Source organism: Haematobia irritans, chromosome 4, assembly GCF_050003625.1.
Source record: "Haematobia irritans isolate KBUSLIRL chromosome 4, ASM5000362v1, whole genome shotgun sequence".
In the NCBI taxonomy this organism is placed as follows: domain Eukaryota; kingdom Metazoa; phylum Arthropoda; class Insecta; order Diptera; family Muscidae; genus Haematobia; species Haematobia irritans.
In genome coordinates this window covers 106,049,482-106,075,825 of record NC_134400.1, presented here as the reverse complement: position 1 = coordinate 106,075,825, position 26,344 = coordinate 106,049,482, and the positions used below count along the sequence as shown (strand labels likewise).

The 26,344-nt window shown below is 37.0% G+C and overlaps 3 protein-coding genes and 1 long non-coding RNA gene across 4 annotated transcripts; 1 reads left to right on the top strand and 3 right to left on the bottom strand.

Moving 5' to 3' along the window:
• Positions 1–6,184: 6,184 nt before the first annotated feature.
• On the bottom strand, positions 6,185–8,254 carry LOC142236178 (uncharacterized). The gene is made up of 5 exons (XR_012721928.1): positions 7,950–8,254; positions 7,780–7,885; positions 7,189–7,714; positions 6,760–7,123; positions 6,185–6,695 (listed from the first exon to the last, which is right to left on the bottom strand). It is a non-coding gene; the product is annotated as an uncharacterized LOC142236178 (long non-coding RNA).
• A 3,509-nt stretch (positions 8,255–11,763) lies between these two features.
• Positions 11,764–14,204, bottom strand: LOC142235700 (uncharacterized). Its single transcript, XM_075306960.1, has 2 exons — positions 11,958–14,204; positions 11,764–11,841 (listed from the first exon to the last, which is right to left on the bottom strand). Exons 1-2 carry the CDS (start codon positions 14,202–14,204, stop codon positions 11,764–11,766), a joined length of 2,325 nt encoding a protein of 774 aa, XP_075163075.1.
• Positions 14,205–18,196: 3,992 nt separating this feature from the next.
• On the bottom strand, positions 18,197–19,153 carry LOC142234839 (uncharacterized). The gene is made up of 2 exons (XM_075306037.1): positions 18,782–19,153; positions 18,197–18,729 (listed from the first exon to the last, which is right to left on the bottom strand). Exons 1-2 carry the CDS (start codon positions 19,067–19,069, stop codon positions 18,343–18,345), a joined length of 675 nt encoding a protein of 224 aa, XP_075162152.1. The 5' UTR covers positions 19,070–19,153; the 3' UTR covers positions 18,197–18,342.
• Positions 19,154–20,589: 1,436 nt separating this feature from the next.
• Positions 20,590–26,341, top strand: LOC142236846 (uncharacterized). Its single transcript, XM_075308130.1, has 2 exons — positions 20,590–21,136; positions 26,079–26,341. Exons 1-2 carry the CDS (start codon positions 20,842–20,844, stop codon positions 26,213–26,215), a joined length of 432 nt encoding a protein of 143 aa, XP_075164245.1. The 5' UTR covers positions 20,590–20,841; the 3' UTR covers positions 26,216–26,341.
• Positions 26,342–26,344: the final 3 nt, after the last annotated feature.

Sequence of the window (26,344 nt, the reverse complement as noted above, 5' to 3'; positions counted from 1 at the left end):
GTTAAAAACCATATACTTACACCATGTACCAAATTTCAGCCGGATCGGATGAATTTTGCTTCTCTTAGAGGCTCCGCAAGCCAAATCTGGGAATGGGTTTATATGGGGCCTACATATAATTATGGACCGATGTGGACCAATTTTTGCATGGTTGTTAGAGATCATATGCTAACACCATGTACCAAATTTCGGCCGGGTTGGACGAAATTTGCTTCTCTTAGAGGATCCGCAAGCCAAATCGGGGGATCGGTTTATATGGGGGCTATATATAATTATGGACCGATATGGACCAATTCTGGCATGGTTGTTAAAGACCATATACTTATACCATGTACCAAATTTCAGCCGGATCGGATGAATTTTGCTGCAAGCCAAATTTGGTGGTCCGTTTAATTGGACCGATATGGCCCATTTGGGTAAAAGTAAAAGTGGACCGATATGGCCCATTTGCAATGCCATCTGACCTACATCAATAACAACTACTTGTGCCAAGTTTCAAGTCGATAGCTTGCTTCGTTCGGAAGTTAGCGTGATTTCAACAGACGGACGGACGGACGGACATGCTTAGGTCAATTTCACCACGACCCAGAATATATATACTTTATGGGGTCTTAGAGCTTTATTTCGATGTGTTACAAACGGAATGACAAAGTTAATATACCCCCATCCTATGGTGGAGGGTATAAAAATTCACAATCGCTGAATGACCGATCGCAGCAGGTTGCAGTTGCCAAATTATGAGGATGGGACTCGCAAACAAGACGGGAAATTGAGAGGGCGTTTTCGCAGCGTTTAGTACTCTAGATAGATTCAAAAATTAATTTGTTTTCTATTTTTAAGCATTTAATGCATATACTTTTTGTTTGTTTTATTAAATAAAACAATTGATCTCATTTTACATACAAATTATGGGGCAGGTATCATTTGTACAAAGATTTAGAAAGATACAAAAATATCAAATAATATACAATTATATCAAATTAGATCTGATATATGTATGTGTCTCATTTTTGATATCTGATCAGATCCAATTCCATAGTATTTAGATCTGACTAGATATAATCATTTTTCGGATCTGCTCATATCTTCTCATATCTTGGGTCAGATCTAACCATATCAAATCAGATCCCCCAATTTTTACACGGGCTGTCAGTTCATTATGAATATGGGCATATTTCTTTGAATCAAACGTGTTTTTCTTTGCTTTAAGAAAAAATTTCCTATTCTTAGGTATAGCCCAAATATAAACCGATCTCTCGATTTGACTTCTTGAGCATTTATTCTTTTTTAGGTTAGGTTAGGTGTAGCGGAAGCCCGATATTTCAGGCTCACTTAGACTATTCAGTCCATTGTGATACCACAGTGGTGAACTTCTCACTGAGTGCTCCCCGTTTCTATGTTTTGATTAATGACAAGAGACCTACTCTTTGTAGCCGAGTCTGAACGGGGTCCCACATTGCGGTAAACCACTTAGAGAAGCTTTGCAACACTCAAAAATGTCATTACTGAGATGGGTGAATCCACCGCTAAAAAAACTATTTGGTGTTCGAAACTAGGGTTGAACCCACAACCCTATGAATGCAAGGCCGGCAACTTCATTCAACCGTCGAACTGAACGAACGTGTTTTTAATAGCGGATTATTTCATCGTAATAAATACCTATTACTAAGTTCGAGTGTGGTTGTAAATTAAGCCACCATGCGAAATTCATATTCATCCATTGGGTTGCTAACTTCATGGCCCAGTGGATGGGTATCGACTGAAGTTATAAATTTGGGCAATGACCAAGAGTTAGGCCCAATTAGTCGACCTGTAGACGGTTCGACAGGTGGCGACACTTTGACAAGTCGAACCTTTTCTAAGGTAACGACATCAGTTGCTTAAGACAGCCTTGTGCTGGCTATCATTAATAAAGGAGCATTGGACGGCATGGTTCCAAAGCAAAAATGGGGGGAAATTGAGAACGCTTTCTCAAAAAGTTTCCCGGACCAAGTCCTCCACGGCAAGATGCTGGATGGTATCAGGGACGATTTAAATTAATCGCATTTGTGGGCCAGAGGTCTATGGATTGCTTTAAAGCTGCTTTGATGCTAATTGGTGAAGTTTGGGAAGGAGCTGCTTTGGAGATAGTCGAGAAAAAGACATACCGGCTAAACCTAGAGCACATGCATGGATTCCTGCAAACCCTCCTGATCCTGAGTCAATATTAAACAGACTAAAGGAATGTAACACAGATCTTCCAGCCGCCGATTGGAAGGTCGGTCGTTTGGATGAGGTGGATGGACCAAGACGACATGCGGTGTTTATATTGAACATTGAGTCCAGATCCAAGGACGTGTAAGTTATGGCTTTCATGATATCCAAGGTATGCAAAAGCGATCAGCCAAAGGATTCCGAAACGGAGAAGCCTCCGTTAGAGTCAGAAGTGAAAAAATCTCCTTGCGAAGCCGAAAGAGACACAAAAACTGCAGACATTGACGAACATCGTATCCGGGAAGCTTTTACAGGCTCAAACCTCACCAAAGCTGAACGGCGGATTGTTGCTTGATGATTCAATCAAAACGGCTGATGTGACGGTGGTTGAAAATTTGGATGGTTCTACGGTTCCTCCAGATAAATCTTCACCATTGTAAGGCTGCTTGTGCTGCATTAAAAGCTCTCCTGGTGAAAGGAGATATAGATATAGTTCTAATTCAAGAACTATATGTATATAAGAATAAGATCTATGAATTAAGCGCTCCGGGCTTCAAACATTTGCATAATACCGAATACAAAAACAAACTAAACTTCCTTCATTTAACAATGCAGGCACTGTCGTAGCCAGTCAAATGCAAATATCGGGTATCTTCGGTCTACATGGGACATGATAGGGAGATGCCTCCATGTGCCGTTAAGACCTTGGTTGATGAGTCACTTAAAACAAAGACAAAACTCATTATGGGATGTGATGCAAATACACATCATAGTATTTGGGGAAGTAGTGATACTAATGCAAGGGGAGAGTCGCTAATAGAATTTATTTAGCATACTAGCCTGGTAGTTTGCAATAAGGGGGATGCACCAACCTTCGTCACCAGAAATAGGCAAGAGGTTTTGGACGTCACATTAGCCTCTCCGGAACTGAATGATAAGATATCTGAGTGGAAAGTTTTGAGGGAACATAGCTTCTCAGATCATCGTTACATCAGTTTCAAATTGGCTGCTCGTACTTCAAAGACCATATTTCCGCCAAATGTGAGGAAAGCTGATTTGAATAGGTATTGGGATACGTTCAATATGATGATACCAGAAATACCGGAGATAAATATAAGCACTGTGCAGGATATCGAACAAACCGTGGAGCGGATTTCAAAGGCTTTCAACATCTCACTAAAAGTTGCATGCCCTGGAGGAAAGCCAAGGGGGAAAAATCGACCGCCATTGTGGTCTACGGAATTAAGTAATATAGAAGGAAATCCTGCAGGAAGCTTTTTAACAAAGTCCACAAGAGCTCCGGAGGATTGGGACACTTACAAGAAGAATCTGAGAGGATACAAGCGAGAACTGAGAAGGGCTCAGGATAACTCTTGGAATGATTACTGTAGCAGTATTGAGAATACGTCCGAGGCTTCCAGACTACGGAAGGTAGTAGTATTCACTAACTCCACTCCATGTTTCATTAAAACATCAGAGGGTAATTGGACAACGTCCAGTGGGGAGACGTTGTAGGTACTTTTGGACACACATTTTCCCGGAAATCAGACGGTTGAACCATGTTCTGGCTGTGCAACAGAGGCTCAGCGGTCATTTCCTATCGAGGAAATTGTATCGGAATCTGGGATAAAATGGGCTTTAAAAAGTTTTGAACCATTCAAATCCCCCGGACCTGATGGAATTACTCCGGCGGAGTTACAAGCAATGACTGACAGAATTATCCCTTGGTTGTCGGTGATATATAAAGGATGTATAAACTTAGCATATATTCCAGAAAAGTGGAGGGAAACAAAAGTCGTTTTCATACCTAAAGCCTCTCACTCGAGTGCGAAGGATTTCCGACCAATCAGCTTATCCTCATTCCTACTTAAGACTCTGGAGAGGATGATAGACATTTATCTTAGAACTAGCGTCGATTCAAGTTTGCTCTCGAAACGACAGCATACTCGAAGGGCAGGTCTACTGAGACCGCTTTGCATGAACTAGTCAGCTTTATTGAAAGCTCACTATCTGTCAATGAATACACAATCGTGGCGTTTCTAGACATCGAGGGAGTATTCAATAACGTCCATCCGAGCTCGATATTATATGGACTGACAACTCTGAATGTTGGCCAAGGAATACTTAGGCTTCTAATGAAGAGACGTATATCAGCCACAATAGGACCAGCAAGGTATGTGAACAGAGGCACTCCCCAAGGCGGAGTTCTATCACCTCTTCTTTGGAATGTTGCCATAAACAACCTTCTGGTTTCCCTAGAAAAAGAAAGGATAAAAGTGGTGGCATACGCAGACGATGTGGCTCGAACATTCAGGGAAAATTCCCATGCACAATCAGAGATGTTATACAGAGAGCCCTCCGGATGACTGAGAAATGGGCGAAATAGAATGGTCTTCTAGTCATGTACTGCAAAGATCGCAAAACTTCCACGGTTAAGCCCATATCCTTAGGGGGTATTGAAATTACCTTTGGTGAGTGTGCAAAATACCTTGGCGTTATTTTGTACAGGAAGCTGAATTTTAAGCTTAATATTGAAGAAAGGGCGCGGAAAGCATCGGTAGATTTGTACTCGTGTAAAAAGGCAATAGGAAAAAAGTGTGGACCTAAACCGAAACCAAAGGTCTAACCACTGCCAATGCTATATGGTATTGTAGTCTGGTGGCCGGCACTTCAGCAGCCGACAAGTTTAGACAAAGTTCAGCGTATGGCGTGCTTGTGTATCTCAGGCGCATTCAGTAAGACAGGAACAAATCTTAATGTCATGCTGCATCTATTGCCTTTAGACATTTTGGCCACACAGTCAGCTGCAATAACGGTTGTGCGGTTGCGCGAACTATCGCTGTGGTCGGAAAAAAGGTACGGTCACAGTTCGGTCCTCAAAATAATGCCAGATGTGCCAAACGTAGTGGATTACACTCGGGCGAAACCACTTTTCGACAAAAAGTTTAAAACTCTAATTCCCAACAGTGAGGCGTGGTGCACACAGACCCCAGGGAATAAATGTTATATAGATTTCTACACTGATGGCTCCAAATTTGATGGACAAGTGAGTTTCGGAGTATATTCTAAAGATCTAGAACTTCGAATAGCGAAAAGATTACCTAATCACTGTAGTGTTTTTCAGGCTGAAATATTAGCAATAAGAGAGGTGGCGAATTGGCTGAGAAGTATTGTTCCAACAAATGTTGGTATTAATATATACTCAGACAGTCAACCTGCAATAAAATCCTTGGATTCTGTGTTTCTTAACTCGAAAACGGCCATAGACTGCCGCAAATCTCTCAACAAGATGGCTGAGCAGTACAATATTCACCTAATATGGGTGCCTGGCCATAGGAATATACCGAGGAACAGCGAAGCGGATGAGTTAGCAAGGCTATGAACTACCTTACATATTCCAGGGGAACTAGAATCTGTTGGTATGCCTCTGGCTACCTGCAAGCTCTTACTGCGTGAGAAGGCTGCTATGATGGCAAGTGTTCAATAGGAGAATTTCAAAGGTTGTTACGACACCAAGCAAATATGGCCCCATTTAAACTTAAACCGCACACTAGATATGCTAGTGTTCTCAAGACGTCAGATTTCACTCCTGATATCTGCTATAACGGGCCGCTGCCTGATAGTCGATTTTGCAAAATCTATTGGCGCGAAGTATAATGACTACTCCCAATAAACACAAACGTTTGAAAAATACTAAAATTCAATAATTTTTCAAACATTTTTTCAAAGGATTAGGGTAATATTCAAGTTGAGAAATTGTTGAGAAAATCGCGTTCTCAACAAAAAACAGACATTACCCTCAACAGTAAAATTCAACACAATAGCAATAACTTCTCAATTGTAATCCTCAAATTGAAATGCATCGCTACTCAATAATTTCTCAAACAGTTTTCAATGTGATAAAAATAAAAAAATAGCATTGTTGCGAATACTTTCAAACCACAATTTGTATGAAAGTCAATCCTAGTTCTAACTGAAAGTCAATACTAAATTTCTAGAGATTTTGTAAATTTTATTATTTTTTTCGTTAACAAATATAATAATCTTAAAAATAACATTAATAATATATAAAAATAATAATATAATACCAATCAAAATGTAATTATCTTATTAAACGTATTAATAAATAAAACTATGAATACAACTTTAAATATCTTAAACATTTTTACATGTATAATTCCATTTCCTCCATAATGTTGGTGTCAAATAACTATTAATTAATATCCTGGCAATTTGAAATAATTACTATCGAGGAACTTGCTGGCTTGTGTGTTAGAATAGATTCCAGCAAGAGGAAATCACAAAATATCAAACTGATGACGGGATGTAAATTGATGTAATGCACATTTTCATCCAGAAGTTCTTGATATAGGAATTGTTGCACTTTGTTTTAATTGGTTGCACCTTGTAAGTTTTCTGAAAACTTTTCTTTGTTGTTCCCTTCATCGGTTTTTCATCGGCCAACATCTTCCAAGAATATACCATCCAATGATTTTAGTTTTCTGCAAAACAATCGAGTTTTGTGATTTCCATTATGTTTTCATTTCACTTTTTATTTTGACTTACCAATTTGTATTTCTTCCAACTGACCACGTACTTCGTGTTTTCCTCAAGAACGTTGGTTTTACAAAATTGTTGTTATTAAAATACTGGCAATTTTCAGGAACTTGATGACTAGATAATTGGAATAAATTTCCAGCAATTTCAATTCACAAAATAACAAATTAAACCGATGATGCGATGTAAATTAAACTATCGATGTGATGCGAATTATCATCCAGTAGTTGTTGATATGGAAAAGAATAAATACCACGTGTTTTTGGTTGCACTTTGATTTATGGAAACTTTCTCTTCTCGATATGCCACTATCATTTTTCATCGGCCAGTCTCTTAATGTGTCCAAGAATCAGCATCCAAATATTTTAGTTGTCTGCAAAGAGATTTGATTTTAGTGACTTCCTTAAAGTTTTCATTTCGTGTTTTAATTTTACTTACCAATTATTATAAGCAATTTCAATTGATTATTAAAAAATTTCCACATTTTTTTATTTCTTCCACGAACTTTGTTGTCCAAAGTAGTATTGAAAACCATGTGGTTTTTTCGTCAACAAATAAGAACAAAAAAAAAAACAAACAACAAAACTTTAAATATCTTAAACATTATTAGTAAACACTTTTGCATTTATAATTCGATTTCCTTCCTTTTGGTTCCTTCCTTTTATTAACATGCGAGCAATTTGAAATTAGGAACGTACTGGACCGCGTGTGAGAATTGATTTTCAGCAGAAGGAATTCACAAACTATCCATTTTAAACTGATAATAGCATATGAATTAAACTGACGATGTGATGCACATTTTCATCAAGAAGTTGTTGATTTCAACAATTTGTTGTTTTTAACAATTTTAATTGGTTGCACTTGTAATGTTTCTGGAAACTTTTTCTTGTCGATAAGCTACTCAATTTTCATTGGTCAGCTTCTTATTGTTTGCAAGAATGTAGCATCCAAAGATTATAGTTTTCTGCAAAGAGATTTAAATTTAGTGACTTCTTTAAAGTGTTGATTTAATTTTTCGTATTGACGTACCAATTATTATAAACTATTTGAAGCAGTTCCAGTTAATTGTCCACCTTTTTTTCATTGGTCAGCTTTTTAATGTTTTCAAGAACGTATAATCCATAATTTTAGTTTTCTGCAAAGAGATATACATTTAGTGACTTCCTTAAAGTTTTATTTCATTTTTTATTTTCACTTACCTATTTTTATATACTATTTGGTTATTTGTCTAAAATTTTCCATTTTTTTTTATTTCTTGCAATTGACCACGAACTTCGTTGCACAAATAAGTATTGAAAACCACATGGTTTTTTCGTTGCATTTTAGGGTAGTGTTTTGTCAAAGTTTTCTCATATCATCTTCAACACCTTTTCAAAGATTTCGTCAACATTTTGGCAAATTGGAAGTAATTCGCAAACAATTTGAAGATGTATTGCAGATGAGCTATTTCAAGTCAAGTTGAATTTATGTTGAAAATTATATTTACCCTCAAACTGAAAAATTGTTGCATTTGAAAAACGCTCATCCTGTGTTTATTGGGCTGTATGAACAGTCATGATGCGGAGGAACGGGAATCAATTAAACACTTCTTGTGTGAGTGTCCTGCTTTTTGTGTAAGGCGTAAGCGAATTTTAGGGGCATATAAAGCTTTAGATTACTGCCGTACCTGGAAAACGTTAACTTAAGCAGACTGCTAATGTTTTTGGAACAATCTAGTTGGTTCAATTGGAGGAAATAATCGAGAAGGTTCAGCGGTTAAAACTAGAAGTGCCCATATGTAATAGGTACTTTTAGTTAATGTGGTATCACAATGGACTGAATAGTCTAAGTGAGCCTGAAACTTAATCGGGCTGCCACTTTAACCTCACCTAACCTAGGCCCATTAAACTTTTTAAGACATAGAAGTCTTAATTGTCTTTTATTTTAGGTACACCAATTGAGCTAAATATGGTTTGTATCCATTCATATTCTGATATAGTCCTCACATAGCCCAATCTCCTGTTTTGAATTTAAGATATCTCTATGTTGATCCACTTTTTTTGCATATTGTCACTATTAACATTCTTACGAATGATATCAATATGTTGGAGAAATAGGACTAAAGCGGATGGCATGCTGTGGCATGTAGATCATTTAACCGGTAAATTGAGGCCCTCCAATAAAGCATCTTTTAGGAATAGGGACTACCTGCCCAGTTTAAGGAATGACAGACCTGATGAAAATCATATTAAATAGATCCAAAATATATAAAGAATCCTTGAAGAATACTAATCTAATAAAATTTATAGTCATCATATATCACTTGACTTTAAACAACACATCATAAACCTTATTTTCGTAACTGCAACGAAAGGAAAACTGGTTGTCATCCACCTTAAGTAGATTTCAACTGCCATTTGCCTTATAAAAAAAGAGATTTTAAATCCTCTTAGTAGATTTCGGGCCCATATGAATGGTTTCAAAGTCTAGATCTACATGAAAACGAGCGCCATTTCCCGCAAAGTGTTCATTAGCATTACGAACTCAACCCAAAGTACGAATGATTTACCAAAATCTTTTCCAAAGTGTACAAGTCCTCCAATTGGCCTCAGAACAATCATTTAAGAAAGCTTTATTAAATCTCTTAAGGTGGGTATTAAGTTCGAGTTTAGCCGCTAAAATCACTAAAGTGAAAACTAAATTAGTAAGAACAAGTAAGTAAAGTCTAAAGTCGGGCGGGGCCGACTATATTATACCCTTCACCACCATGTAGAGCAACATTTGTGTTACCATCTCAACTACTTCAAATTTGCTGGGAGCTATATAAAGGTTTGCATTTCCAGATACAAATACTTATAATGGAGACAATTTTTTCTACTTCTACAAAATCTCTAAAATTAAAATTGAAATCGGCTAACGCCCTGGTATGAAACACAATTTTAGTAAAAAATATGGGAAATATGAAGCGAGAGAAAATTTAATGCAATTGTACAAAGGAGCATTTATGATTTATCAGGTGATACATATGTATTCGAGATACAGGACAATTTTAGTAATATTTACAATTTTTGCTACTTATCAGTGGCGATTTTACAAGGATATTGGTTAGTTTTCGCCAAGATATGTGGTCAAGTGTGGGTTGTGATATATTATTTGGTCAAGTCGGGCGACTTGAAGCCTTATTTAAAACTCAACCGTTCTGTGGAAATTCTGGCATTACAGTGTGTGACTAAGATATGGGGAAATCATCACCGAATTTTGTGTAAAGTGTGGGAATTTGGCCATATTTGTATAAACCAAAAGAACGAATATATGGAGGCTTTATCTAAAACTGAACCAAATTAGAACAAACTTGACACACTTAAATATCATATTAAACATATTCTCTGTGTAAACTATCCAGTCAATTGGAGGAAAATCCCATTGAAAATGGGTCTAAAATATGAAAAAGTCTACCATATTTCCCCAACTCTGGTGTACGTATATATGGGAGTTATATATAATCTGAACCGATTTTGACTAAATTTGAACTGCATAGTTAGAATAATAATTCTGCAATCTCTGCTAAATTTCACGTAAATGGGAGTATAACTTTAGCCCCCGTGGCCATATGAGTGTAAATCGGGCGAAAGATATATATAGGAGCTATATCTAAATCTGAAACGATTTCAACCAAATTTGGTACACTTACCGATACTGTTAAACGTACTCCTTGTGCAAAATTTGAACTAAATCACGGCAAAACTCTAGCTTTTAAGGCCATATAAGTGCAAATCGGACGAAAGATATATATGGAAGCTATATCTAAATGTGAACCGATTTCAACCAAATTTGGTACACTTACCCATACTATTAAACGTACTCCTTGTGCAAAATTTTAACTAAATCACGGCAAAACTCTGGCTTTTGAGGCCATATAAGTGCAAATCGGACGAAAGATATATATGGGAGCTATATCTAAATCTGAACCGATTTCAACCAAATTTACCAAGCATTGGTAGAATGTCAATTCAACTCTCTGTGCAAAATTTCAAAAAATCGGTAGTAAACTTTGGCCTCTGTGGTCATATGAGTCTAAATCGGACGAGAGATATATATGGAAGCTATATCTAAATCTGAACCGATTTGGATAATATTTTGCAAGTTTTTCGAGACTCATAAAATATTTGGATGTACGGAATTTGAAGAACATCGGTTGATAAACACGCCAATTATAACCAGATCGGGGATAAATATATATGACAGCTATATCCAAAATCAATAGCGATCGTCTTTGTTCCCCAAAACGACCCTGTGCCAAATTTGAGGACGATCGGACTTAAACTGCGACCTGTACTTTGCGCACAAAAATACATGAACAGACAGACAGACAGACAGACGGACATCGCTAAATCGACTCAGAATTTAATTCATTTCATTTCATTTCATTTATTTCACACTGTAATACAATAAGCCCAACGGTCCAATAAACTATATTACAAGTTATCAATAGTTGATATGCATAATAACAATAATAAACGTATAATAATATCACAAATCCATTATTAGATATATAAGTATATATAGAAATAGCCACGGCTCCCCAGCCGCAATATTAACGAAATCAATAAAATTCAAAAAACAAAATTCATAGCCCAATCAGTAGTAACAGACTATTGCGCACTGTTAATGTGGTCAATAAGCTTAATTTTAAATACCCTCTTTGAAAAAGAAAAATTGCGCAAAAATAGTGGCAGTCGATTCCACAAACGCGCAACTCTCACTAAAAATGATCGTTCATAAAATTGACTGTGCATATTAGGAATCAGAATCTGGGGGTTCCTACTTGTCCTGGTAAAAACAAAATAACTTCTTAAAAGGGGTGGCAATCCAGACTTAATAATCCCGTAAAAAAGGGTCAACAACTTAACATCAACCAGTGAATCAAATGGAAACCCCAAAAATGATGATACAAAACGAGACACATGGTCATGGCGTCGAAGTCTATATACATAGCGAACAATAGTATGTACAAGTTGGCGAACTCGAGAGAGGTTAGATGCAGATGTACCAGATGTCACTTCCAATCCATAGTACACATGAGGCATAAGCAACCCTAACGCTATCCTCTTCCTAATATTGCAGGGAAAATAAGAATTCATGGAATATAGTCTACGAAGCAGTAATATGATCCTGGATGTAAGTAAATTAAAATGGGCAGAAAAATCAAGTCTATTATCAATTGTAACACCAAGACATCTCATGTTCTCAACAATGTCAATCCTTGCACCATCATAACAGATAACAAACTCAGGATGTGTAGCCCATTGCGAACCGAAGCACAATGCTTTGCTCTTATGAGCATTAATATGCAAACCACTATCATCCAGACAACATTTAATGACGTCCATAGTACGATTGACCTGACTCTGTAACCCTTCAACACTAGTACAACTAAAGAGTAGATGAATATCGTCAGCGTATAAAAATGGTGTGCAATGCGAGTTATCAATGTGATTAACAACATCATTTATAAAAAGAACGAACAGAAGAGGTCCAAGTATGGACCCCTGGGGTACTCCAGAGGTAACAGAACGTATAGACGAATTCACTCCACTAATACAAACATATTGACTGCGGCCTGAAATATAGGAATTGAAAAGCCTACATGCTGTAATAGAAAATCGATAGTTAGTGGCTAGTTTCCGTATTAGTTTATGGTGGTCAATGCGGTCAAAAGCCTTAGACAAATCTAATGCAACCAAACTACTACATAACCCAATATCAGTAGCACTTCTTATAGCATCAGTCATATGCAGAAGATTGGAGGTGGTACTGTATCCATTTCGGAACCCATACTGATGAGAACTAATCATATCACAATCATTAACAAAGTTCAGAGTAGTCTTCAATACTATACTTTCAAAAATTTTAGATAGTGCAGGCAAGATGCTTATGGGGCGAAAGTTATCAATATTACCAAATCTAGCCGTCTTAGGTACGGGAACCACCCTAGCTAGTTTCCAAGCCATTGGGTAAACAGATGTAGTAACGATAGTATTGAATAAGTATAAAATATATCTCAAAATATAGGGCAAAATAATCCTGATAAACTTAATTGGAATACCATCTACACCTACAGATCCAGACCTAACACGTTGAACCGCATCATAAATATCATCCTCATAAATACAATCGAATGAGAACTCATCAAAACGTTCACTCACATCAATACTATCATCACTGAAGGAATTAGAAACCGAGTCGCCAACAAAAAACTCATTCAACGTTTCAACATCTGCCTCTGGCACAGCATCCTCCGCAAAACAACCATAAGAGCGTAGCGTACTCCACATCTGCGCATTAGACATATGGTCAAAATCACGCATACAATACTCCCTTCGCATTTTCCTCATGATGGACTTCGCCCTATTTCTATAAAGTCTAAAAATACGCAAATTATCCTCGGATGGATGTTGTCTATACTCCCTATGAGCAAGGTCCATTAAAGACCTAGAGACTACAACCTCCCTCGAGCTCAACCAGGGATCCCTCACATGAGATACACTTCTACGAACAAGAGGAACAAAAGTGAAAAGACTTGAAATGAGATCATTGATAACAGAAAGCTGAAAATCAACGTCCATTGAAGCATATAACGAAGTAGAATCAAATGAAGTCAAATAATTCATAATACCATCCCAGTTAATACGCCTATAGTCACGAAATTCAACATATGTACTCAAATATGTAACATCGAAATCATAAGATCCAAAAATCAGCGCATGATGCGAAATAGAAGCGCACTGACCCTGAGAAGAAAGTTTCAGCTTAGCTGGATTACTCAATAGAAAGAAGTCAATTAAAGAGCATGTGTTGTGGGCAACATCATAGTGCGTTGGCAAACAATTATGCGATACCGACAAGCCTAAGCCATGACTGACATTTCTCATAATATTGGACTGAGAGATATTGAACATGTTACGATTAAAATCACCAACAATAACTATTTCCGAATACCTCGACATTAAATCAGTATGCGTATTGACAAATTCATCAAGATTGCCATGAGGTAGGTACACGACACCAAACAATAATCTAGCAGGTCCTCGTTGAATTTCAAGAAACAAAGACTCACAGTCACCAAAGCTATCAGATTTAAAAACAGTCTTGTATTTAAGCTTTCTAGATATAAAAATGCCAACGCCGCCTCCCCTGGTCACAGGACGGTCATTACGAATAAATGAGTAACCATTAATAGATACAGATTTAGTTGAAACACTAGACTTCAACCATGTCTCTGATATACCGAAAGCATCAATTCCACTATCAACAAGAATGTTTTTAAGCTCATCAATTGTGACACTATAGCTAGAGGGACGAATGCTTTGGCAATTGAGATGTCCGAATGTGAAATTGTGTCTATGATTCCTCAATTTCCTATTAAGATAGGCCGAGCTACTGATCAAAGGGCCGAGATTTATCTCAAGATCCATCAAAATGCATAAAAAATTTGGGGAGCCATGTTATAAAACATAATATAGTTATTAAATTATAGAAAAAAATTAAATAAAAATTCATAATATTCATTAAAACTAATGCAGCTCACATAAAATTAAATAAAATGTATAAAGAAAACAATAGAATAGTAACAAAACAATATTATGAGATCATAAGTACATAGTGTAATACCAAGCAACATCTTCAAACGGTCTACTGGTTAAGTATTTTCACACAGTCTTCATAGCCACAAACAGAGACAGAACCATCAATGAAAGTCAACTTAGCCTTAGGATCATCAGAGTGCAGCAATAGAAACTTAGATATTTTGTTCTCTTTAAGAATTCGACGACATAAAAAGCTCAAACGATTAGCTGCTGGTGTCAAGTGATCACCTAAGTAAACACGGCTACAAAGCTCACCACCAATAACATCTTTAACTTTTAGGTCCTTTGATTTGAAGTATTTAGACATAATTTCATCTCGAACAAGGACTGAGTGGAACTTTACAATCACAGACTGACCTTTATTGATGTAAAAAACGTTGGCCATATCCCTCTTCTCAAGAGAGACGTCATAAAAACGTCCAATAGCAACAACACAATCAACAAGATTTTCCAGCCCAACTGGTAGTCCATTAATTTTGATATCATGTCTATTCATCTTCCGATGCAAAGAATTGCTTTCAACTGACCACATTGCAAATTTTTTCCCACAAACAGCATTAAGTTTACCGACATCATTTTTACAACCATCCACTTCTTTACGAAGGTCAGTAACAGCCACAGACAACTCTTTTCGAATTTCAGCAACCATAGAGTCAATTTTCATATTTAAGCTCAGCTTGTCAGCTTCCATCACAGACAGAATCTTATCAATTTTAGAATGTAGTGTAACGTCACCACCTGTTACTCCATTATCTCTGGTGTTATTCTCCACACACCCATCACATTTAAAAAACCAGTAAGGAAAGTCTAAAGTCGGGCGCGGCCGACTATATTATACCCTGCACCACTTTGTAGATCTAAATTTTCAATACCATATCACATCCGTCAAATGTGTTGGGTGCTATATATAAAGGTTTGTCCCAAATACATACATTTAAATATCACTCGATCTGGAAGAATTTGATAGACTTCTACAAAATCTATAGACTCAAAATTTAAGTCGGCTAATGCACTAGGGTGGAACACAATGTTAGTAAAAAATATGGGAAACATTTAAATCTGAAGCAATTTTAAGGAAACTTTGCAAAAGTTTATTTATGATTTATCGCTCGATATATATGTATTAGAAGTTTAGGAAAATTAGAGTCATTTTTACAACTTTGCGACTAAGCAGTGGCGATTTTACAAGGAAATTGTTGGTATTTTGACCATTTTTGTCGAAATCAGAAAAACATATATATGGGAGCTATATCTAAATCTGAACCGATTTCAACCAATTTTGGCACGCATAGCTACAATGCTAATTATACTCTCTGTGCAAAATTTCAACTAAATCGGAGTTAAAAATTGGCCTCTGTGGTCATATGAGTGTAAATCGGGCGAAAGCTATATATGGGAGATATATCTAAATCTGAACCGATTTCAACCAAATTTGGCACGCATAGCTACAATGCTAATTCTACTCCCTGTGCAAAATTTCAACTAAATCGGAGCAAAAAATTGGCCTCTGTGGTCATATGAGTGTAAATCGGGCGAAAGCTATATATGGGAGATATATCTAAATCTGAACCGATTTCAACCAAATTTGGCACGCATAGTTTCAATGCTAATTCTACTCCCTGTGCAAAATTTCAACTAAATCGAAGTTAAAAATTGGCCTCTGTGGTCATATGAGTGTAAATCGGGCGAAAGCTATATATGAGAGATATATCCAAATCTGAACCGATGTCAACCAAATTTGGCACGCATAGTTACAATGCTAATTCTACTCCCTGTGCAAAATTTCAACCAAATCGGAGTTAAAAATTGGCCTCTTTGGGCAAATGAGTGTAAATCGGGCGAAAGCTATATATGAGAGCTATATCTAAATCTGAACCGATTTGGCTGGTATTTTGCAAGTTTTTCGAGACCCATAAAATATTCGGATGTACGGAATTTGTGGAAGATCGGTTGATATACACGCCAATTATGACCAGATCGGCGAAAAATATATATGGCAGCTATATCTAAATCTGAACCGATTTTTTCCAAAATCAATAGGGATCGTCTTTGAGCCGAAACAGGACCCTATACCAAATTTTAGGACAATCGGACTAAAACTGCGAGCTGTACTTTGCACACAAAAATACATCAACAGACAGACAGACAGACAGACGGACAGACAGACGGACATCGCTAAATCGACTCAGAATTTAATTCTAAGCCGATCCGTATACTAAAAGGTTGGTCTATGATTACTCCTTCTTGGCGTTACATACAAATGCACAAACTTATTATACCCTGTACCACAGTAGTGGTGAAGGGTATAACAATGACGCGGACTCACGCAGGGCTGCAAGATGACGGTCAGTTATATCAGCACAGTCAAGATGCACCCACAGCGAGCAATTAAAGCATTGTACTGAGCCTTTTTTGTTGTTAACGCTCTTATCACACATTGGGCATTTAATTTGGGGATCTTTTGACGGAGCCATAGCTAGAGACACGTGCGAGAAATAAAACTGACAGCAGCAACAAATGCACTTTGATCAGCTTAAAACGTAAGTTGAAGAAAATAGCAGGAGCTGTTGACTCGAACTCCAATAAAGACAGCTACACCAATAGCCAAAGCACAAAAATCAGTTATAATAACACACGTTAATATTGTTTAAGCTCGGTTTTATCGTTTTTATTTAATTTATTGCAGAGCTACACAATAAAATCAACTATTCGCTCATGGCGTTGCCAGACCTTTCTAAGACGATCGGTATATTAAACGATGGGTCTCAGACTTTTCCTTCTTGGCGTTACATACAAACGCACAAACTTATTATACCCTGTACCACAGTAGTGGTGAAGGGTATAAAAATGCATGAAATTATACATACTTTTAAAGTGAGACTTTAAAAGTAGTTCGTGCGTGAGTACTGGTTTTCATTTCGTGAATGTGCGTGAGTGGGATTGGCTGGCACACGTATCGAGCGTGAGCGTGCGTGAATAAACATTTTGCTTCGTGAATGTGCGTGAGTGTGAGTGAAATTTCAGTCACGCTCACACTTCTAATTCATAATATTCTTCTCAAAGCCCTTTCACAATTTTGACCCGAATAATTTAAAATCTTGAAGAATTTGAGATTCATGATAGCCTAATCACACCATTTGACTTCATATTTATATCAGCAACACTTAAGCACATAAAAGCCGCAATATACCCCGATCTCCCGATTTGACTTCTTTATCAAACATAAGCCGCAATTTTCATCCAATTTAACCAATATTTGGAATGCAATATCACTGTGGTCCTATACATTTTTCAAATATGATTTATACCCAAATTTGTGGAACAAAAACTTTTATTCCATCTTAAATCTCAAATTTGTTGGGAGCTATATAAATGTTTACATTCTCATATACATATATTTAAATCTGATCCGCTCCGGAAAAAAGGGTTCGCTCCGCATCCAAGTATATACCACTTGATATTTCAATGTAGCCTCTCCTAGGCCAATATTGCGATTCAACCCTCCTACACTATATAAAGTACTATTGTTGTGTTAAGGTGGGTATTAAGTTCGAGTTTATCCGCTAAAAACGTAATTTTTCACGATTACTTTTCTTTAATAATTCATTTTAAGGAATACATACATTGTGAAAATTTGCTTTGGGCTTTACCCTATCAAGTTAAATTAAAATTTGCAACAAATATGTTTAATTTTATGCATTTTTCTTACTGATTTAGTTTTCACTTTAGCGATTTTAGCGGCTAAACTCGAACTTAATACTCACCTTTATGGATAACAATATTCCCTATTTTACTCCCTAAACGCTATAAATACAGATGTATACTATTTTAGTTACACACAGTTTTTAATCAAACGTCATCTACATAACTGCACCACTTGGTTTTGATATAGATTTCGGTATAGAATCCGAATATACACATCTCTTGCTTAAAATTAGTATCATCTAAATCTAAGTATTATTGTTAATTAAAAATCTTCATCTTCATCCTCTTCATGCAAATGTGATAGCGTTAAATTCCCTGCTGCTCTTTCTTTCCCTGTATCCTTTGTTTTAATATTCGATTTCTTAGAGCCTATCACATACTCGGGCATTACCAACTTGGTGCCTTTCAGCTTGGGTGAATCAACTTCGGTATCTTGCTGCTCTTTCTCCTCGATTGATTTCAGATTGCGTCGAAGTTTGCTCGATTTCTTAAACTCAATCTTTTGATTGAGGTCAATGGGAACTGCAGGTTCACAGCTCTCCTTTTGTGTTTCAATCTCACGAAGAAATTCAAATGCTGCCGAAGTATTTGTGTGATCGGATATATCAACATCTTCCAAAGAGTATTTCTTCCATTTGTGTGGATTTACCTAAGACCGTGTAAAAATTTAGTCAAGAGTTCACTACGCATACTAGATATACCTGGTAGTCCGGGCGTTTCCTGGGTTTTAAACATCTTGCAATGGGCAATTCTGGCTTTTTGAACATGCTCTCTTTTCCTCTCAAGTGTTTCAGTGCTCGATCAGTAGAAGCATTCAAATTTGTATTTCCACTTGAACCCCGTCGATAAACCATTTCATCTCCGACAGATGTGCGTTTCAGTGGATTCACAGCGGTATTTGTTTGATCCAAAATGGTACCCTTCAATTCGACACTTGCATCATCCAAGCTAGCGAACAAAGCATTGCGTTTAGCTTCAAATTCCAACATAATTTATGTGAACTTCTTGCTTTTATTTGAAGTGTAAATAAATTTCGCTAAATAAACAAAACTAATTTTTGCATTCACAGTGAAATAATTACACAGCTGTTTTTAACCCTTTAATGACCCATTTATTTCACTGATGAAATGATATGTGCTGTTCATAGTATCAGTTTATCCGTACGAAATGTCTGTGTTTGTGAAAATGTTACAGTGTGGTTAAATGTTACGTATTGTCGGCGATAACAAAAATATTGATAAATGTGTTATCAATACCATTAACAAGCTGCAGTGTCGATTACATCTTCGAATTAAAGGGCACCTTATACAGTCGGATAACCCCTGCGACACAACACGTTGCGGCGACAAATCCGCTAGTATAAGGCCATGTTCGCGTGTTTCGGGGACGTGTTGGCATAAAATCAAAACAATTTTGATTTTTCCGGTTGGGAGGCACAAATCTTCACGTGTAAGGGGATGTTCGCCAAACATTAGCAAAAACTAATTTATTTTCATAATTAAAACAAGCATTTCTGCAATGAAATTAATGAGGGATCGCTAATTCAGCTTGGAATTTTTATTGTTTCTTGCATTTTTACTAAAAAATGGCTTTACACCTAACTTTTCGTCCATCATTGTTTGTGTTTATGCTTCTTCTTATTTCTTCATGTTGTTATCATAATTGTTCGTGCAGTGTGAGGGTAAAACTTAAACGAACAAACTACAAATAGGCGAACCTCTGTCTTAGTGTTTATCCGACCGTCTAAGATCCGCTTTATCCGACCGTCTAAGGTCCGCTTTACTACAGTGCTGTTGTCGAACATATCCCAGATACTGGCCACATTATAAGTTATGACCAAAGACAATCGATACCGCAGCTTGTTAATGGCATCGATAACAAATTTCTGGATGGCGCATAATATAAAGTTAATGCGTCGTCCAGACATATCCCAAATATTGGCTACAATATAAGTTATGTTCGAAGACATAATCGATATTGCTGCTTGTTTATGGGATCGATAACACATTTATCGATATTTTACTTACGTCCGACAATTCTTAGCGTTCGGCCACACTGTACGATTCTTTACAAACACTGCTGCTGCTTATTAATGGAATCGATAAAACATTTATCGAATATTTAGTCATCGCCGAAAATTCGTATCAATTAGCCACACTATAAGATTCTTTTCAAACACAGACATTCCGTCCGGATAAACTTATATTCTGGACGGAGCATTAAGTCAATTTTTTCATTAATTGGCGGATAAATTTGAGGCGACATATTCAGCGGCGGCGTCGACTGGCAAAAAAATGGTCGGAGACGGCTAAAATCTCGAAGTCTTCATATTTGTTGTTGTGTATAGCCATTAAAAGTTGTACAAATAATCTTGTTATCTGAACGGGTGCTGATTTCGAAATCGAATATTTATAGAAAAGTAATCGATTAAAGTGCAAGCAGTCATAATCGATTTCCATTGACACTTTATTGAATTTCACAACACTTGATTTCAACCAGAGTTATCACTTCCGGCAGCCATCTTGGTGTATACAGACGCTTTTTTTCTGAGAGATTTTTTTGGAATTTTTTGATCGGTGAAAATCGTGAATTTAATAAGTGTTTTTACTGTTCTGAACAGTATTGTAGACTCTTTTTGAGCCACTAAATGTTTTAGTGGATTAATTTGTGAAGATTCTGTATTGCTTTGGAGCGAAAACAATAAAGTAATTTGTGTGAGTGGTGTGACGTAAAAGTGTTTGGGGCCAGTGTGGAGGCCAAGATGAGTGAAAAAGAGGTGAGGGCAGGACCCTCAAGCTCAATGATAATATGCCGAATAGATACCAATGAAAAAGTGGTTAAAAACCAAAAGATGACGCGTCCCATGAGGACAAAAAATTTTATTGACGACGCTAAGCGGTGTGTGGCAGATGATGATGTAGATGGAGAAAGAGATGGAGTGGATGGCGAAGAGAGGTGTGGCAAAAACATAAGGAGACGAGAGGATGAGACTGTGAGTGACCCCAAAAAACGAAAGGTGAGAGATGCGGAGGTTCGTTATTCGGAGGATCATGCAGGTGAGATTGTAGTTTTGGTAGACTCTTCTGAGGCTGACAACATGTCAAATAGAAAAGTTAAAAATGGTTTATATTTCATCTCTAAAATAAAAGATATCAAGGCGGATGAGTTTGAGAAAATCAAAAAGGTAGTTGCTATAGGGGTGACTCTATATAAACTTACCTTTGAAGATATTCAATCAGCTAACCGCTTTCTAGACAATGAAGAGTTGAGGAATAGGAAATTGAGGGCTTTTGTCCCAAGAAGTTTCATTGAGACGTATGGGGTAATTAGAGACGTACCTCTTTGCTTTAGTGAAGAGGATATCATGGCTAGGGCGATTTCAGGGAAGAAAATTCTGTCTGTAAAAAGATTCACAAAAAGAGATCCAGAAGATCCAAATGTCTGGCATCCCACTGAGACGGTAAAAGTGGGTTTTTGTGGTGATGATCACCCGAAATGGATAATCTATGAAAAAACTGTGCTAAATGTTGACACCTTTTATCCTGCTGTACGTCAATGTCACAATTGTGGCAGGTTGGGACATACGAGGAATGGGTGTAGATCAAAAAAACGTTGTCTGAAATGTGGGGCGAATGAAGAAATTTGTGACAGTAAGTGTGAAAAAAAGAAATGCATTCTATGTAAAAGTGAGAATCACTTAGCGGATGAGAAGGAGAAGTGCCCAGTTTGGCAGCAAGAAATTGCTACAAACAAGATAATGACTAAGAAAAAGATGTCCAAAAGAGAGGTGGTTGAGCTTTACAAGAGCCAGAATCGGTTTGACTTATTGGAGGACGATGACCAGTTTCCAGAGATGATGATAAACAAGAAGACAAGTAATAAAGTAAATGAGTGTGTGAACAACAAGGATAAGGAAGTGAATGAAATCCTCACTCCGTATACCTATAGCTCAATCCTGAAAAAGAAAAAAAAGCAGTATATTCATCAAAAAGGAGTTCAGATGCAGCCAAGGATGTTTGCCGAATCTCAACCTTCTGCCCCTGTCTATATGACAGATGACAAAAGAGTGACAGAGTTGGAGAAAATCACCAGTGAGATGATGCGTTTCATGGTAGACTTCATGAGAATGTCAGGAAACTCTGCAGCTTTGGATGCGATGAGTCATTTTTCTACACGTTTGAATAAATGTGGTATTAGCTCTCCTGAATACAACGATATATATATGGTTAATAATAATAATGGTCAAAATTTTGCAATATAATGTACAATCTTTTACTAAGAATAAAAACTCTATTGAATTTTTTCTGAATAATTATGATTATGACGTAGTTGTATTATCTGAAATTTTTGCTGAAAACCCCGATAATTGCAACAGATTGATAAATTTTAATTTGATACAACGATTTAGAGCTGATGGTTATGGAGGTGTATCCATTGGCCTAAGAAAAAACATAAGATATGCTGTTATGAAGTTTGAAACTGAATTGGATGTGCTTATTGTAAAAACAACAAACCTGAGAAAAAATCTAGTTTTTGTAGCAGTCTACTTTCCGCCAAGCCTACCTGCTGACGTTTTTGTGATGGAAGTTGGGAGGTTATGCCTTTTTTTGGACTGTTGCGAGAATGTGGTTATGCTGGGTGACTTCAACGCCAGAAACATCATATGGGGTGATGTCGTCTCGAATAGAAAAGGCAAGGAACTTGAGTCAATTATTAGTGACTCCAGACTGATATGTGTAAATGATGGTAGAATCACTTTTCAGCGAAATGGTGAATCGCAAGGTTCGGTTTTGGATTTGTCTTTCATTAGTGCTGATTTATCAGGCTCTTGGGAGGTAAATCAAGGGTATATCGGAGGCAGCCGCCATTTTCCTATAACTGTAACGATTGAGGTAGGAAACATGAAAAGGATTAAATTTTTATCCAGATATAAATTAATGAAATCGTTAAATGAAGTGGAACTCGAACCTTGTTTTGATACGATTGAACGCACTCTGAAAGATGAAATTGCATTTGCGACAAGTGAGATTGACAATGATAAAGCCCCAAAATACTGGTGGACAAATGAGCTGAAGACGTTATTCAGGAGGCAGCTTGCAGCAAATAAGAAAGCGAGAATTAATCCTTCCTTTGAAAACCTTGAGTCTGCAAGGAAGGAGATTGAAAAATGGAAATCGGAGGTCAAGAAAGCAAAAAAATCAAGTTTTTTGGAGAAAATTGAGGAGATTAACAAGACACCCAATACTAGAATGGCTTGGAAATTTATAAACAACATACGTGGCCGGAATAAACCAAAAGGAGACTCATGGAATATGGAAAGAAATAAGGAATACTTGGAGATGCTGGAGAGGCAGGTAGTTGGTGTTTCGGAACCCCTGATACTGGGAAAGGAAGAGAAGACTGGTTTGAGAATTGAACTTTTTACTTTTGAAGAGTTGGAAGATTGCTTAAATAAGAGGAAAACCAATTCAGCAGCTGGTGACGATGGTATAACATACACCATGTTAAAGGCATTGCCTGGTATCTCCAAGAGAGCACTGCTCACGGCAATGAATAATGCTTTTGTCAATAACAACATTTTTGACAGTTGGAGAACTGTTAAAATTGTACCAATACCCAAGCCAAATAAGAACTATAGCGATATTAGTAGTTATAGACCCATCTCGCTTATTTCTGTTTTCTTGAAGTGCATTAATCTCATGGTCAAGGAGCGAATTACGCCACAAATTAAAGCAAATGAACTCATACCTAGAAGGTCTTTTGCTTATAAAAAACATTCCTCTACTAACAATTGTCTCAACGAGCTTCTACATAGAATTGCCATTTTAAAAGAAAATAACTATAAAGTCATGATTCTTGCCCTAGATGTTGGGAATGCCTACAATTGTGTGAATCTTGGCATTCTTCATAAAATGTTAATTGATGGTCGACTTGATCGCATGTATTGTGACTGGATTATCAACTTCTTATCCTTTAGGAAATTAAAGCTGGGAAGGGAGGAAGTCATTGTGCGAAATGGTCTTCCGCAGGGCAGTTGTCTCTCGCCCATCCTTTTCAATTTATATACAGCTGGTCTTCATAATATTGAAAATAATTGTACACAATTGTTCCAATATGCAGATGATTTTGTTTTGATGTCATATGATAAGGTGTTTGAGAGGGCACAAAGAAATCTTGTATGTAAAACTGCGTTGTTTGCGGAAAATTGTGATAAATTGAATTTATCCTTTAATCCTGAAAAATGCAACACTATGTATTTTGCTAAAGGTAGCAAAAAGGTCATTGGCCTGACTATTGGTGAGGTAAATATTCCTCAAGTCAAAAAAATGAAGTTTTTGGGTAGAATTATTACCAACTCCCTATCAATTAATGAGCACTACGTCTCGATTACCAAAGAGACTCAAAATAGAGTCAACATGCTGAAATGTCTTACGTCTATTAAAGGTGGTTTGCACCCGAGGGTGGCCTTAAACTTTTATAAGGGCTGTGTAAGATCTAAGATTGAGTATGCAAGAACGACCACTTCACATTCCCCCCTATATGTAAACAAAAGGATTGCAAGATTACAAAATAACATGCTTAGGAGGTGCCTGGGCATCTGCAGAAACACACCTGTTCACTCTTTATATGCTTTAGCGCATGAACTGCCTCCCGAGTTCAGGGCTATGTTGCTTACGGCTAAAGAATTGATGAATGTTAAGAAATATAACTTTGAGTTGTTTGATATTGTCTCTGACAATCCCCTGGTCAAGTCCAGTTATAGCCATGTTTATCATGACTTTAAAGAGGTTTTTGATAATATTGAATACGTCTCTAATTGTAAATCCTCTGATAAATGCTCTGTTACACTCAACCTATTATCTAGTAAAAAAGATGAAACACCAGATGAAGTCATTCATGCCATCTACAATCAGAACATAGAGTGGTATAAAGAAAATGGTTTTGTCATCATCTCGACGGACGCCTCTGTAGCTGAAGACACCACGGGCTGTGGTATTTATATACCGGGGCTTGAAAATAGATTTTATTTTAAAATCAATTTCAAGGCCTCCTCCATGTTTGGTGAGATGGTAGCTCTATATAAAGCCTTGCAAATTGCAGTTGAAAATGAGTACGAAAAAATTGTCATTTTCACTGATAGCCTTGCTGCGTGTAAGGTTTTGGCTTGTGCTAATGACAATAATTATATCGCCTTGAATTTCCACTCAAAATTAGAGAGCTCCGATGTTGAATTATGCCATGTGGTCTGGATTCCTGGCCACAGAAATATTAGAATTAATGAAGAGGCGGACGAGATCGCTAAAATGGCGACATCCTGTGGAGCGCCTCTCGAAGTAAAGTACACTGAGAAAGAGGCCTTAAGAGTTATTGAAGACCAGTTATGGCGTAGATGGAACAACCAATTTATAGAAATATCGAGGACCCATGGCAAAGATTATTTCAAGGTCTACAATAGTGTGATGGACAAACCCTTGTATGCGTCCACTAATCTAAGCCCCAAGGAAACCAAGATTATAAACAGACTACTCACTGGCCATTTATATGATAAACCCTTTCTATATAAAATAGGGGCAATATCAACTCCTATATGTGATCGATGTTGGCAAATGGACACGACACATCATGCCATCTTTGATTGTGTAAAACATGCTGAATTAAGAAACAAATATGACTTTTTCAATGATTATTGCTCGATTGATGACATTCTTTTGTCAAAGAATATGGAATTATATGAAAAATTAGCAAAATTTATTTGTGAAACAAACATGGCAATCTGAGGCCTAATCAGATATCGCTGTGATATGATCTGTGATATAGATATAGTATCTGTTTAATGCATAAATTTTATATGCGCTCGTTATAACTATTTGTACCTGATTTATACACTAATGAAATATATTACTATGATTATAGAAACATCTACTCTTATCCACTACACTAATTCAAAAGTTGATGATTGTTTATTAGCATCAATTTTTAATAATTTTTTTCACTAAGAATTGGAAAATGAAGTACTCATATGGATATTGAAACACTCGTCACAGAAGCCACTCACACCAAGGCGCCCTAATAGACTGGATCTAATAAGGGCCCCCTTTTTTCGTTGTATGAAGCTGAAGACCTGCTGGGAGTAGCTGGTCACCTGGACGTAACAATTCATAGATGTATTTTTGTGGTACATCGATCGTTTAACAACCTGGCTTTTGATGGTTCAAACATCGCCATAATTTAACTACAACACAAAAAAAAAAAAAACCAGAGTT

Coding starts and splice junctions, on each gene's coding strand:
- LOC142235700 (XM_075306960.1), bottom strand. CDS start 14,204: ATGGATCTTGAGATAAATCTCGGCCCTTTGATCAGTAGCTCGGCCTAT. Junction 11,842..11,957: donor AGAACATGAGATGTCTTGGT/GTTACAATTGAT, acceptor CTGCAATATTAG/GAAGAGGATAGCGTTAGGGT.
- LOC142236846 (XM_075308130.1), top strand. CDS start 20,842: ATGAGTGAAAAAGAGGTGAGGGCAGGACCCTCAAGCTCAATGATAATA. Junction 21,137..26,078: donor TTATTCGGAGGATCATGCAG/GTGAGATTGTAG, acceptor TTTTTCACTAAG/AATTGGAAAATGAAGTACTC.
- LOC142234839 (XM_075306037.1), bottom strand. CDS start 19,069: ATGTTGGAATTTGAAGCTAAACGCAATGCTTTGTTCGCTAGCTTGGAT. Junction 18,730..18,781: donor GGAAACGCCCGGACTACCAG/GTATATCTAGTA, acceptor ACACGGTCTTAG/GTAAATCCACACAAATGGAA.